The following is a 13,237-nucleotide window of genomic DNA, read 5'->3' as shown; positions in this document are numbered from 1 at the left end:
AAATCAAAAACACAGTGTGAAGAGAGAGCAGCGGCAACCAATTCGTGCCAGCGTCCACTCTCTCTTCACGGCAGCCATCTTGGACACAGACCTACAAGACTACAGTTAGACAAAAAAAAATCAAAAAAAAATCATCCCCCCACAGTGGATAGCACTGTGGGGGAAGGCACAATGTCCAGTCCCCACCCCTTGTTCACCCCAAAGTCAGGCCTATTGAGGCCACCGCAATTGCCTCTACGGAGGCCCGATGTCCCTGGCCGTTCTCACCGGGTGGTCTTGCCCCGGCGTCGGGAGAGTCCTTTCGGCGGCTGGGCCACTTGGAACGGCCGCTTCTTGGTTGGAGCCCGCGGCTGCCGAAGCCGACAAGGCCGCGCCGGTTTGGCGCTCCTAGGCTCCAGATGAAAAAGTCGGCGACCGCTCTCCTCACTGCCGCCTTGCCGCCTCTACGCACGCCGCCTCTCCGCTCCGCAAACCCGCAGCCCGGAGATGTTGCTCACGGCGGTCCAGCTCGCCAGAGCTCCAGCGTGGCGACCCAGGCAAGGCATCGCCCGCTCCGCTCCGCTCCGCTCCGCTCCAGCGCTCCAATGCAGTGCCGCCACGCAGGCCGAGGTGCTGGGTGGTTCCCGCCAAGAAACGGCGCTCCAAGCCCGCTGGTAGGCCACGACTACGGGTCGACGGGCAGCCCGGAAAAAAGGCTGCCACACCGACCAGGTAGGGACCTATAAATAAAGTAACACCTACCCCCCCACATTAAAAGACCATATCCCCTACAAACAAAAAAACAGGACTCACTAAAAACTAAAAAAAAACGAATTTAAGACGGACGGCTGCTGAGTTACTCCAGTACTTTGTGTCCTTTTGTGCATTAACCAACAACTGCAGTTGTTTATTTCCACCATTTATACAATGATAATACCTTACTCAATCATGGCGGACAATAGGCAAAAACGGATACCATCCCCCCCCCGTAGTCTGTTATAGAAAGGGGTTATTATGTCCTTTTGAAATGTCACCATCTAGCCTGAACAACCCTGTATCATAGAGAATTCCCAATATTCTCTACCCTCCTCAAGAAAATATCCGTACACTGATTTAAAAGGTCATCCTCTAATCTTGTAACAATGTCTAAGATAGACACTAAATGCAGGAGTAAATCAGCAGGACAGGCAGCATCTCTGGAGTGAAGGAATGGGTGACGTTTCGGATTGAGACCTTTCTTCAGACTCAAAGTCAAGGGAAAAGGAAATGAGAGATATCTATGTCTCCTTGATCAAGATTCTCCTGTTTGTGAAAACATCTATCCTTCAGATCTTGTATGTTTCCAGAAAATCTGTTTGTGATAGGAAGTCCGTCCATCCCTATCAAAGGATTGTCCGAATAGAATTAGCCTCTTGAAACTCTGATGGATTGTCCCAATGCTAGACTATTCTGTCATATATAAGGGGACCAAACTATACACTACTCCAGGTGTGATCTCACCAACACTGTACAACTCTACCAATGCTTTTTTTAGTATTAGGTTTATTATTGTCGTGCTGAGGTACAGTGAAACGCTTTGTTTTGCACACATTCCAATCAAATCCGATAATACTGTACATAAATACAATCAAGCCAAACTTAGTACAAAAGTTAGAGCAAAGAGAAAGATACATTGCAGAACATTGTTCTCAGCCTTATAACGTAACGATTCCAGAGGTAAAGTGCAATATGCCCGCAATGAGGTAGAGGAGAATTGGTCTGTACCCTCAAAGAATGACCATTCTGAAGCCTGATAATCTAAAGAGAAAAAGCTATTCCCGAGTCTGGTGGTCCATGTTTTCCTAGCTTCTGATTCTTCTGCCCGATGGGAGCAGGGAGAAGAAATAATTGCTTAACTCTAACCTCTTGTAATAAAGGGAATTATGCCATTGGCTTTACTATTATTTAAGATATCTGTATACACAGTTGTTGTGTTTCATGTACACCTAGATCCCTTTGTACTTCACTCATTTTCAACCTTTTCTGTGTTCTCATAATTGGATTGACTGTGGAAATATCACTTTGTGTAGAAGATTGTATACCTCAAAGGGAGGCTTTTGTTCATTGTATCTGTGCTGTCTCTTTGAAAGAATTGTCCAATCAGTCTCTCAGGCAGCTCCTGTTTCAGATTATTTAATTAACTGTGAACTGCTTTGGAGCATACTGCAAATGTCAAAGGCACCACATAAAAGCACATTTTTTATTCAGCCCTTTTGAATGGATTGCTCCAAGCGTGTGATTATTCGATACCTTGACAGATACTGATTTTTCAGAGAACATTTCAAAATTTCAAAATAACAACAAAAAAGAATGCTGGAAAATCTCAGCGGGTCAAGCGACATCTGTGGAAGCAAAAGGTGTAAACAGTGAAGTGCTGGAGGAATTCAGCAGGTCAGACAGTATCTGTGGAGGGAATGGATAGGCGATGTTTCGGGTCGGAAGCCTTCTTCAGAAGAGGGGGTTGTGACTCAAAATGTTGCCTGTCCATTTCCTGCATAGATGCTGCCTGACCTGTTTAGTTCCTTCTGCACTTTGTGTTTTGCTCAAGATTCCAGCATCTGTAGTTCCTTGTATTTCAAGGTGTAAATTGTTGTAGGGTACCGATGCTGAGTTCACTGACTCCTTCCAGCATTAATTAATCCACAGTTAATTAAATGCATTTCGTTGTCTCTGTGCTGTACACTGACAATGACAATTAAAATTGAATCTGAATCTGAATTATTTTTTTTTGTCCCTTTAGACCACATAAGAAATTGCTATACACAAACTGCTATATGTGCATTTATTTAAATATTGGAATGCTTATATGTGTTCATGGCACACAATTATTGTTTGTTGCACTTCCCTTACTGAACTAAAATTCTTTCTCAATATTTTTTTACACAGGGATAAAGCAACTCTTAGAAGGCAGATTGAAAAACTGGAAGCAGATTTATCGCATTGGAAGATCAAATACGAAGACCTGAGCAAGTCGAAGCAAGAAATCCTTAAACAGGTATGAGACCACCTGAGCACTGGGAATGCTGACACACCACTTGCTGGCTGTTGCGTATTTTATTACTTTTCTTTTTTTGAACTTCCTGGGAATCTGGAAAGTCACTTCAATAAATTGTGGGGCAAATATAGATAAAAGGCTACTTATTTTATGGCTGATAATTGGGAATAAATGTATTTTATGTTTTATTTTTGTTGTGTCATTACACCAAATTAATTAAGTTGTAGAACTAAGCCAAGTTTTATGCCTTATTGAATGTTAGTGTATAACATTTTTTTATTAGCCTTTTATTGCATCATATGCTGCACCTTGTACTTTTCGTATTGGAAAGAACTACAGATGCTGGTTCAAATCGAAGGTTGGCATAAAACGCTGGAGTAACAGGCAGCATCTCTGGGGAAAAGGAATGGGTGACGTTTCGGGTTGAGACCCTTCTTCCGAGCCTTCTTCAGACTCTTCAGACTTCTTTCGGGTCTGAAGAAGGGTCTCGACCCAAAACGTCACCCATTCCTTCTCTCCAGAGATGCTGCCTGTCCTGCTGAGTTACTCCAGCATTTGGTGTTTACCTTGTACTTTTCTCTCTTCTAATTGAAAATATGTGGAGTTACATTAACACTGATTTCTAGGCCAGCATACATGGTACGTGCAATACCTGATGATGCATTTTTCATCAAGTACCATATTACTGTGAAGAAGGGTTTCGGCCCGAAACGTTACCTATTTCCCTCGCTCCGTAGATGCTGCTGCACCCGCTGAGTTTCTCCAGCATTTTTGTGTACCCACATTAAGCAATACAGCTTCCTCGGGAAAAGTGGCGCCACATTGCCTAAACGTTGGATCACAATAATTTTTCTTTAGCTCGATGTTTTTCTAAATTGATTTTACTTGGAGACTAAATTGTGTAAGGAATCATTTCCAGGGGAAAGCACGCCAAATGCGAAAGTGGATCCGGCTTTTCTGATTGTGATCCACATTACAGCATCCAGTATATCCTGGTAGCTCATGCATGTGGGAAGTGTGGCTGGCAACTCTAGGAAAGTGGCTCAACCGTGGAGAGGAAGCACAGAGATTTACAGTTGTGAAGTTATTCTGGCATGGAGCCACTTATTTCCTCAAAGCAGTACGTGTGATACTGGTGACTGGCTGCCATGTGAGATTATGCCTTCAAGGATAGTCTTTTCTGGGCGCTGTAGAGCAATGTGTTGGAAGCTGCTTCAGGACCAGTGTGCCTGGAACGCGCTGTGGGGGTGGTGGCTGAGGCAGTTACGATAGAACCAATTAAGAGACTTTTGGATAGGCATATGGATATGCTGGGAATGGATTACATACAGGCAGCTAAGAGTTGGTATTGGCATCATGGTTTTCAAGAGAGAGTTAAATTTAGCCCTTTGGGCTAACGGAATCAAGGGATATGGGGAAAAAGCATGAACGATGTACAGATTTTGGATGATTAGCCATGATCATATTGAATGGGCGTGCTGGCTCGAAGGGCCGAATGGCCTACTCCTGTATCTATTTTCTACATTTTCTATGTTTCTATGTTCGGCATAGATGTTGTGGGCCAAAGAGCCTGCTCTTATGCTGTGCTGTTCTATTTTTATGTTCTAACCTAGTTTTGTTTGCCATTTCCAAATTTCCACTCGCACTGTTTGGAAAGATATAGGACTCCTCACTTTTGTATCAGACTTAATCCCATAGTGCTGAAGGCAGTTATCATACTCCTGGTAGAATTTTAGTTGATGTTAATTATCAGTAAACAAGTCAAATGATCTACATGGCAGCGTTACTGGGTTAGAACATCTTCAATGCAAGAAAACATATTGAAGAGTTCTGCATGAAATGGCTGGACCACTTGGATGTGAAACTACAGGTTTCATTATTCAAAAGCAGGATGATTCATAGTTTATAATAATGGTGACAAATAAGACACAAACACCAGGGCTAAACTGTTGCAGCAGCTTTTCTTGTTACGAATTCCAGATTCTGTTTTATGCCGACTCTAATTTAATTTACACTTTATCCTCGTTTGGTTATCTCCTGTATTACACACCTCCTTTAAAAAAAAAAGATTTAATTTACTAATCGCTTAAGCCCCCCACACATTTCTTTTCAGAAATCTGATTTAAACCACTTAAATTTCCTATTCCTGCTTGCTTTGATGAATTTGCAATCTCATTATTTGATCCCTCAACTACCTCCACAAACAGTGAAAAGCATTTGTTGCGTGCTATCCAGTCAGCGGAAAGAATACATGATTGTAGACTATTCATAGCACTGTGGCGGGACTCGAAGATGTCCAGCCTGGAACGAAACGGGACACAAAGTTTGTGTAGTCAATATGTCTTTAATGGTTCTCACCGTACAGCTCCCTACTCCTTCAAATGGGCACGGGTGGTGCCCGACCTTATATACTCCCAGGGGAGCCCCGTGACCTGCACCTCCCATCCCCGAGACACTTGACTCCTCCCTCCAGAGCCGAGGGTTCGCACTGCGCATGGTTCACCACCAGGTAGCGCCACATCACCAACCTTGTCACAGTGCAAAAATAAAAGCCGTCACAAAATAAACATTCCAAGCCCACATAATTTTAATCCTTCAAGCATTGTTCAAATCTGATTAGACTTTAGACTCTAGAGATACAACTTGGAAATAGGCCCTTTGGCCCACTGAGTCTGTGCTGACCAGCAATCATCCAGACACTTGAAAATTGCTTTGCAGCATAATCTCAGGCAACTTTGAGTCTGGAAGCTTCGTCTTTCAGATGGCGTCATCTGTTAATAGGTCTGTTGCTGTGAATGAATATTACGGTGGGTGTTCTAATTTATGAGATTTCTGAGTGATGGATGGGTTCTCCGCGGCCATCCGGGAGGCATCGAGACCACGGCACCTCGATAAAGACCGCTGGCGCATTCCTCGTCCGCAGCCGCAGCCCAGCGGGAAGACTTCTGACCCGGTGGTACATCTGTGTTAGGCAAGTTACTGGAAAGGATTATGAGGGATAACATATATATGCATTTGGATCGACAAGGAACGCTGCATTGGAAGGCAAGCGCATGGGATCCAGGGAGAGCTAACTGACTGAATGAAGAATTGGCTTCATGGAAGCAGAGATTGTAGTGGAAGGTTGTTTTTTGGACTGGAGACCTGTTATCGTAGAGAGTGTAAATGGTTATCAAAAATTACAGCAGGGTCGTGGTCAGTTGGGCAAGTGGGCTGAGTAATGGCTAATGGAGTTTAATGTAGATATGTGAGGTGTTGTTGGGATAATAGAGTCAGATACCATCTAATACCCTGTGAAAATTTCAAATACTAGAGGGTACAGCTTTACGATCAGAGGGGAAATGCTTACGAGTGAGGTGCAAGGCAACTTTTTTTGCGCAGTGAGTTGTGGGTGCCTGGAACACGGTACCAAGGAGGAGATGGAAGCAAATACTATTGTAGCATTTCAAAGGTTTTTAGAAAGACACCTGAATATGCAGGGAATAGATATGCATTACCTGCAGGCAGAGGAACTTAGACATAATTATCGGCACAGATATTGTGGACCAAAGAGCCTGTTCCTGTGTTGTTTGGGTATATGTTCTATGAACCAGCATTATGCCCCTGTCCCACTTAGGAAACCTGAACGGAAACCTCTGGTGACCTTGCGCCCCACCCAAGATATCCGTGTGGTTCCCGGAGGTTTTGGTCACTCTCCCTAATGGTCAAAAGTGGTTTCCGCGTAGTTGAGGCTTCTTCTATGTTCCTGCGATTATTTCAACAAATTCAAAACCGGCCGCGACTAAAAATAGGTTGCCGTATGGTCGAAGCCAGTGGAGTGGGGTCGCTATTTACTTACAGGCAGTCGAAGGCAATCTCCTTCGCTGACCGGCTATTTTGATTGGCTCATTGGAGTTTTCAGCAAAGATCTTGTAGGATCTTTGGTTTTCAGGACCTAGAAGTTCCGCCGGAAGGTAAAATGCCCGCTAACTTTATTAAACTTCTTAAAACTGTCTCCACTCCTTCTCCCCCAACTTCTCTCCCCTTCTCTCCCCTTCTCTCCCTTCTCTCCCCTTCTCTCTCCTTCTCTCTCTCCCCTTCTCCCCCCTCTCTCCCCTTCTCTCTCCCCTTCTCTGTCCTTCTCTCCCCTTCTTTCCCCATCTCTCCCTCCCTCCCGCGCTCTCTGAAGGACTTACCGTGCTCTGTGGCAGCCATTCATCTTCCTCTTCATCGCGCAGACAGCGCTCCTCCGCTGTCCCTGGCCCCCACCTTCGTGACGTGTTTGTGTGTATGTGTGTGCGGTCGGTAGCAAAGATCCTGTAGGATCTTTGGTCAGTAGATGCAGCTCACGCTTCGGTCGAGGCTTTCCAGGCGAGTGATCAAAACCTCTGGCGACTCATGAAAACCTTGGGTGGGGCGCAAGTTCACCAGAGGTTTCCATTCAGGTTTCCGAAGTGGGACAGGGGCATTATAAATACAGAGACTGGGTATCCTATGGTGAATAATTAACTTGTAAAGGCATGATCCAGAAGGTCACTCACCTGGATGAGTGCAGTTGCAAAAACACTCAAGCAGGTTGAAGGCACACAGGACAGTGCAACCTGCGTAACTGGCACCACATCCACTACCATAAACATCCACTAAAACCATTAGGTCAATCTGACACCATAAACCATTGTAACTTGGAAATATATTATTAGCCGTTTATGTAGACTGGGTCTACATCCTGGAACTCTTTGACAAAGAATATTGGGAGTTCTTTTACCCGAATGACCGCAACCATTTTAAGCAGTGATTTACCGCATTTCTGCTCAAGAGCTCTGACAATGGATTATAAATGCTGGCCTAGCCAGCGATGTATGGGAGTGATTTTTGAAGTGATGTGTAATGGATAAATACAATGATATTCTTGTTGTGGGCAGAGATAACTTTCTACCACAGAGACTTTACCTGCTGTTATCATTTCATCCTAATCTAGTTTGGGAAATCCTAACATTCATGGTTTGGGAAATCGACTAACTTAAAATTTTACAATAAGGCTTTCCTGATATTCTGAAATTTAATCTTCCCTACCCACATTTTTTTAAAAGGCCAATTTCTGCATTTTTCTGGAACAATAGATGACAGGCAGTCAATAGATTATGTATAACAGCCATGGGAAATTACAGAAAATGTTATATTCCACTTGCGCCAAACATTGTGGGAGTTCAATATTGATACGAGCCAACCAGACAAGTGTAATTGGTATCAAATTTAAAGCTCATAATGTGAATTGCAGTACTCTGAAGTATGTGGCTGTGTTATTTTGCTGCAATGGAAAAGTCTCTGATATTTGAACAAAGAGAACTGTAAGTCATCAGACCGACTTAAAGGCCTGTCCCACTTAGGCGACTTCTTTTGCGAGTACAAGTGACCGTCATAGTCTTGTTGAATCACCGAAAATGTGAATGTATCAAACGCATCCTACGACTATGTAGAAGACATCCTACGACTATGTAGGACAAGCTACGACTATCTACGACTTAAGGGCCTGTGCCACTGACGCGACTTTTCAGCAACTGTCTTTGACCTTCAAGCTCGGGGGCACTCGCCTGAAAATCCGCAAGCTGGATCGACCGCGCACACACACACACACACACACGCACACGCACACGCACACGCACACGCACACGCACACGCACACGCACACGCACACACTCAAACACACTCAAACACACCGCAAAGGTGGGGGCCAGGGAAAGCAGGGGAGTGCTGTCTGAAATTCACACGATGCAAAGCTAAGGTGATACCCGCGATGAACAGGAAGGTAAAAGACTGTTGGCACAGTGTACGGTAAGTCCTTTAAAAGAGCAGGGGGGGGGGGGGTGGGGGGAGGGGAGAAAAGGGGAGAGAAGGGGGGGGAGAAGGAGTGGAGACACTTTTAAGAAGCCAGACAACTTTTAATAAAGTTTAGCGGGCATTTAACATTACCGGTCGGTTTTCCTTGGTTCTGAAAACTAGTGCTTATGTTTTTATCCCCAATGAGCCAATTAAAATGCTCAGTCAGCAAAGGAGATCGCCTATGGCTACCTCGACCACCTATAACTGCATGGCAACCCCACTACCACTGCACTACGAGTTCAAAAGAACCATGCGGACCAATTTTTACCTGCGGAAAAATTTTCAGCAGAAACATTTTCCTCCACCAAACTGAGGCTGCAAGTATGCGGGAACATCCCTCGTGCATGAAGGAGAGTTACACTGACTTCCTAGGATCACGTATCGACCATGCTACGACTACCTACGATTATCTCCTGCACTCGCCAAAGAAGTCCCCTATGTGGGACAGGCCCTTTAAGAACATCCTCATGAGAGAAGGTGAACAGCCGGAAGTAGTTGTGCATGTAGGCACACATGATGTGGGTAAGAAGAGGAAGGAGGTTCCGCAACGTTAGTATAGAGAACCAGGTAGGAGACTGAAAAGCAGGACTTCTAGGATGGTTATCTCTGGGTTGCTTCATGTGCCTTGTGCTAGTCAGGGTAGGAACAGGGAGATAGGGGACCTGAATGTGTGCCTGAGGAGTTGGTGCAGGGGGCAGGGATTTAGATTTCTAGATTACTGGGATCTCTTCTGGGGCAGGGAAAACCTGTATAAAAGGGATGGGTTGCACCTTAATTGGAGGGGGCATGGATTTATGAAGGGGAAATTATGCTGTAACAAGGATGTAACAAGTAGAGTGGATAAGGGAGAGCCAGTGAATGTGGTGTACCTGGACTTTCTAAAAGCCTTTGACAAGGTCCCACACAAGAGATTAGTGTGCAATATTAGAGCACGTGGTATTGGGGGTAGGGTATTGACATGGGTAGAGAACTGGTTGGCAGACAGGAAGCAGAGTAGGAATTAACGGGTCTTTTTCAGAATCGCAGGCAGTGACTAGTGGGGTGCCGCATGGCTCGGTGCCAGCACCCCAGTTATTTACAATATATATTAATGATTTAGAAGAGAGAATTAAATGAGACATCTCCAAATTTGCGGAAAACACAAAGCTGAGTGGCAGTGGGAGCTGCTATGAGGATGCTAAGAGGCTGTAGGGTGACTTGGATAGGTTGGGTGAATGGGCAGATGCATGGCAGATGCAGTATAATGTGGCTAAAAGAACAGGAAGGCAGATTCTCATCTGAATGGTGTCAGATTAGGAAAAGGGGAGGTGCAACGAGACCTGGGTGTGCTTGTACATCAGTCACTGAAAGTAAGCATGCAGGTACAGCAGAGAGCTAAGAAATCTAACGGCATGTTGGCCTTCATTGCGAGAGGATTTGAATTTAGGATCAAGGTGGTCAAACTGCTGTTATGCAATACAATGCAATACAATACAATATTTATTCATTGTCATTTGAACCTCAAATAAGGCTCAAACGAAACTCTGTTTCTACAGCCATACAAACAGAAACAATTTCTACAAGACACACAAACAATTCAATTCACACAAACATCCATCACAGTGAATCTCCTCACTGTGATGGAAGGCAAAATCTTTTCTCTCCCCCGTGTTCCATTTTTCACCCGATGTTAAAGCCCCAGGCGGGCGATGGTAAGTCCCACGGCCGTTAAGACCGCGCTGGGCGATGTACGGCCCGCTCCAGGTCTTAATGTCTCAACATGGGAGCCCCCGGCGGGCGTTGGCATGTCCCGCGACCGTTAAAGCCGCTCCGGGCGATGTACGGCCCCGCTCCGGGTCGTTCCAACCCCTCGACACGGGCAGGAGAAGTTGCATTGCGGGAGCTCCGAAAAGCGGTCTCCCACCAGGCATCCGCGAGCTCCCGATGTTCCTGTCCACCTGGCCTGCGGCTGGAGCCTCCGAGCTCCGGAGTCGGGCCGCAGCAGCGAGCCACCACCGCTGCCGATGCTCCGAGGCCGGCCAGCCCCACGATGGTGAGTAGTCCACAGGCTCCGCGACTGAAGCCCCCAGGTCATTCCGGTTGGAGGCCGCTCCACCGTTGCAGGACCCTGGTGAGACTGCACCTGGAGTATTATGTGCAATTTTGGTGTCCTAATTTGAGGAGTGACATTATTGCTATTGAGGGAGTGCAGTGTGGGTTCATCAGGTTAATTCCCGGAATGGCGGGACTGACGTATGATGAAAGAATGTGTCGACTGGGCTTGAGAATCCCATGAGGCAATGATACTAGTACGATCAATGACTCTGCCTCCTCTAACCCTGCATCTCAAGCCCCCTATTCCCAAGATTGTTTGATCAGCCCGTATCAATCAACACACATCCACAATACCCTGTTTTTATCCATCTTTCCTATTTTGATTTTTTTATAAAAAGGTTTCTCGTTTTTGCGATGTAGTTGTTGCTGTCAAGCCCAGCACATCTGCTGATTCCTGATTGCCAGTGATTTACTGATTGGCTGATTGGCCATTCATGATTTCCACTGGGAAGAAGATAGATAGTTGTTTTCTTGAACAACCCTCCAGATTACCAACTTCTCACCAACTTCCACAGATGTGCCGTAGAAAGCATTTGATCAGAATGCATCACAACTCCATCCCGATGTTGGGGGAGTCCAGAACCAGGGGTCACAGTTTAAGAATAAGGGGTTGGCCATTTAGGACTGAGATGAGGAAAAACCTCTTCACCCAGAGAGTTGTGAATCTGTGGAATTCTCTGCCACAGAAGGCAGTGGAGGCCAATTCACTTGAGAGTATTCAGGAGAGAGTTAGATTTAGCTCTAAGGGCCAAAGGAATCAAGGGATATGGGGGAAAAAGCAGGAACGGGGTATTGATTTTACTTCGGAGTCACGTGAGTGACTACGTGAAGAACCCGCTCAGTGCGCAGGCGCGGCGTTACGCCAGCAGTGCAACAGCGGCTGCAACGGGAGTTAGGCTCTCCCGCTACAGAATGAACCGGACCGTCAGGTGAGTACCCTGAGGTCGGGTTTCTTTTACAGGTGAGCCTTTTTCTGCTTGTGTTTTTTACAGGCAGAGAAAAAGGCTCTGGAACAAAACTGTCCCCCGTTCAAGGAGGAACGTTTCCCATCGGGGAGGGGAGCAGCAACAGGCGGTAGGAGCGACCCGGTGTTCCTCTATTCCCCGACACCGTGCCGAGCCCAGCCCGCTAGTACCTGAGCAGCGGGCTGGATGCATAGCCACCCGAAGAGGCATCCGGCAGGTGTTCCCGATTTCGGACGGGACGTCTCTCCACCCGCACGGGAGGAGAGAGAGCCGCCTGAGCGGCTCACGGAGCAGGTGCCTGCGAGACGCGCTGCTTGAGGGGCGCTCTCGTTACTACAAGGCACAAAAGCTCCAGAAGAAGGCGGTAGGGACAATTACCGGGCGCTCCGCTATCCCCATCACCGCGCCGAGCCCAGTCCCGCTAGTGCCTGAACTGCGGGCTGGATGTCTAGCCATCCGAACAGGCATCCGGCCGGTGGCGTCCGATTCGTCGGACGGGGACATGTCTCCACCTAAATGGAGGAGAGACAGCCGCCTGAGCTGCATCCAACAGCTATTGGAGCAGCTCCAGCGAGATGCGCAGAAAGAGTGCTCTCGCGGAGGGAGGTCAGGCACCCCCTCCACAGTGTTTCATGCACTGCCCTCTGCTCCCTCATTACTGGAGGCTAGCATTGGTGACCAGGGCTGGGCTGGTCTGGAACAGGGGCAGGCGGACAAATTCGGGAGTATGCCAGGGGTGCAGGAACAGGAAGAGCTGTTGGGTGTGATGGACCGCTTTGTAGCAACCCCACGGGCTGGAGCACCGCTGGAACCAAGAATGGCGGCCAGCATCAACCATCTATCCAATAAACCATTACTGGAAAAGGTGCTCGCTGAGGTGCTGAAACAACGCACAGCACCAGAAAACTGTGAGGCCCTCAAAGTAAAAAGTGTCAACAGCCAAATCTGGGGGCATGTGGGGTCACACATCCGGACCCAAGAACTCAAGCTACAGCGGATCCTAAGGCTCCTGACGTCGGCCATCACAGCCTTTGCTCGTTCCGTGGAGACCACGGAGATGGATACCTGCCAGCAGGATGTGCTGGCATTAATGTGTACCACACAATTTGAGATCAACAATCTCCGGAGGGAAACATAAGACCTGCCCTCAATCCCAAATTTGCTGGCTTGTGTAGAGCCCCAGCTGCGGAGACGGACGCGCTGCTATTTGGGAAAGATTTCAATAAAAAACTGAAGGAGATGCAGGAAGCATCAAAAACCTTCGGCCTAATGAGGGCAGGCCCCGGGACGAGCAAACCAAGACCTC

At 46.8% G+C, this 13,237-nt stretch overlaps 1 protein-coding gene across 3 annotated transcripts in view; it reads left to right on the top strand.

Annotated features, from left to right (window-relative positions):
• Nucleotides 1–13,237, top strand: part of ccdc102b (coiled-coil domain containing 102B) — a 506,740-nt gene that overhangs the window by 167,973 nt on the left and 325,530 nt on the right. For all 3 annotated transcript variants that reach the window (XM_033018931.1, XM_033018930.1, XM_033018932.1), the window contains exon 4: nucleotides 2,905–3,013. In XM_033018931.1, coding sequence (XP_032874822.1) covers nucleotides 2,905–3,013 — 109 coding nt within the window. The remainder of the gene's footprint in view (nucleotides 1–2,904; nucleotides 3,014–13,237) is intronic.

The sequence above is a fragment of the Amblyraja radiata genome, chromosome 4 (assembly GCF_010909765.2).
Source record: "Amblyraja radiata isolate CabotCenter1 chromosome 4, sAmbRad1.1.pri, whole genome shotgun sequence".
In the NCBI taxonomy this organism is placed as follows: Eukaryota; Metazoa; Chordata; class Chondrichthyes; order Rajiformes; family Rajidae; genus Amblyraja; species Amblyraja radiata.
The sequence above is the reverse complement of the archived record's forward strand: the minus strand, read 5'-3'. Positions and strand labels throughout refer to the sequence as shown.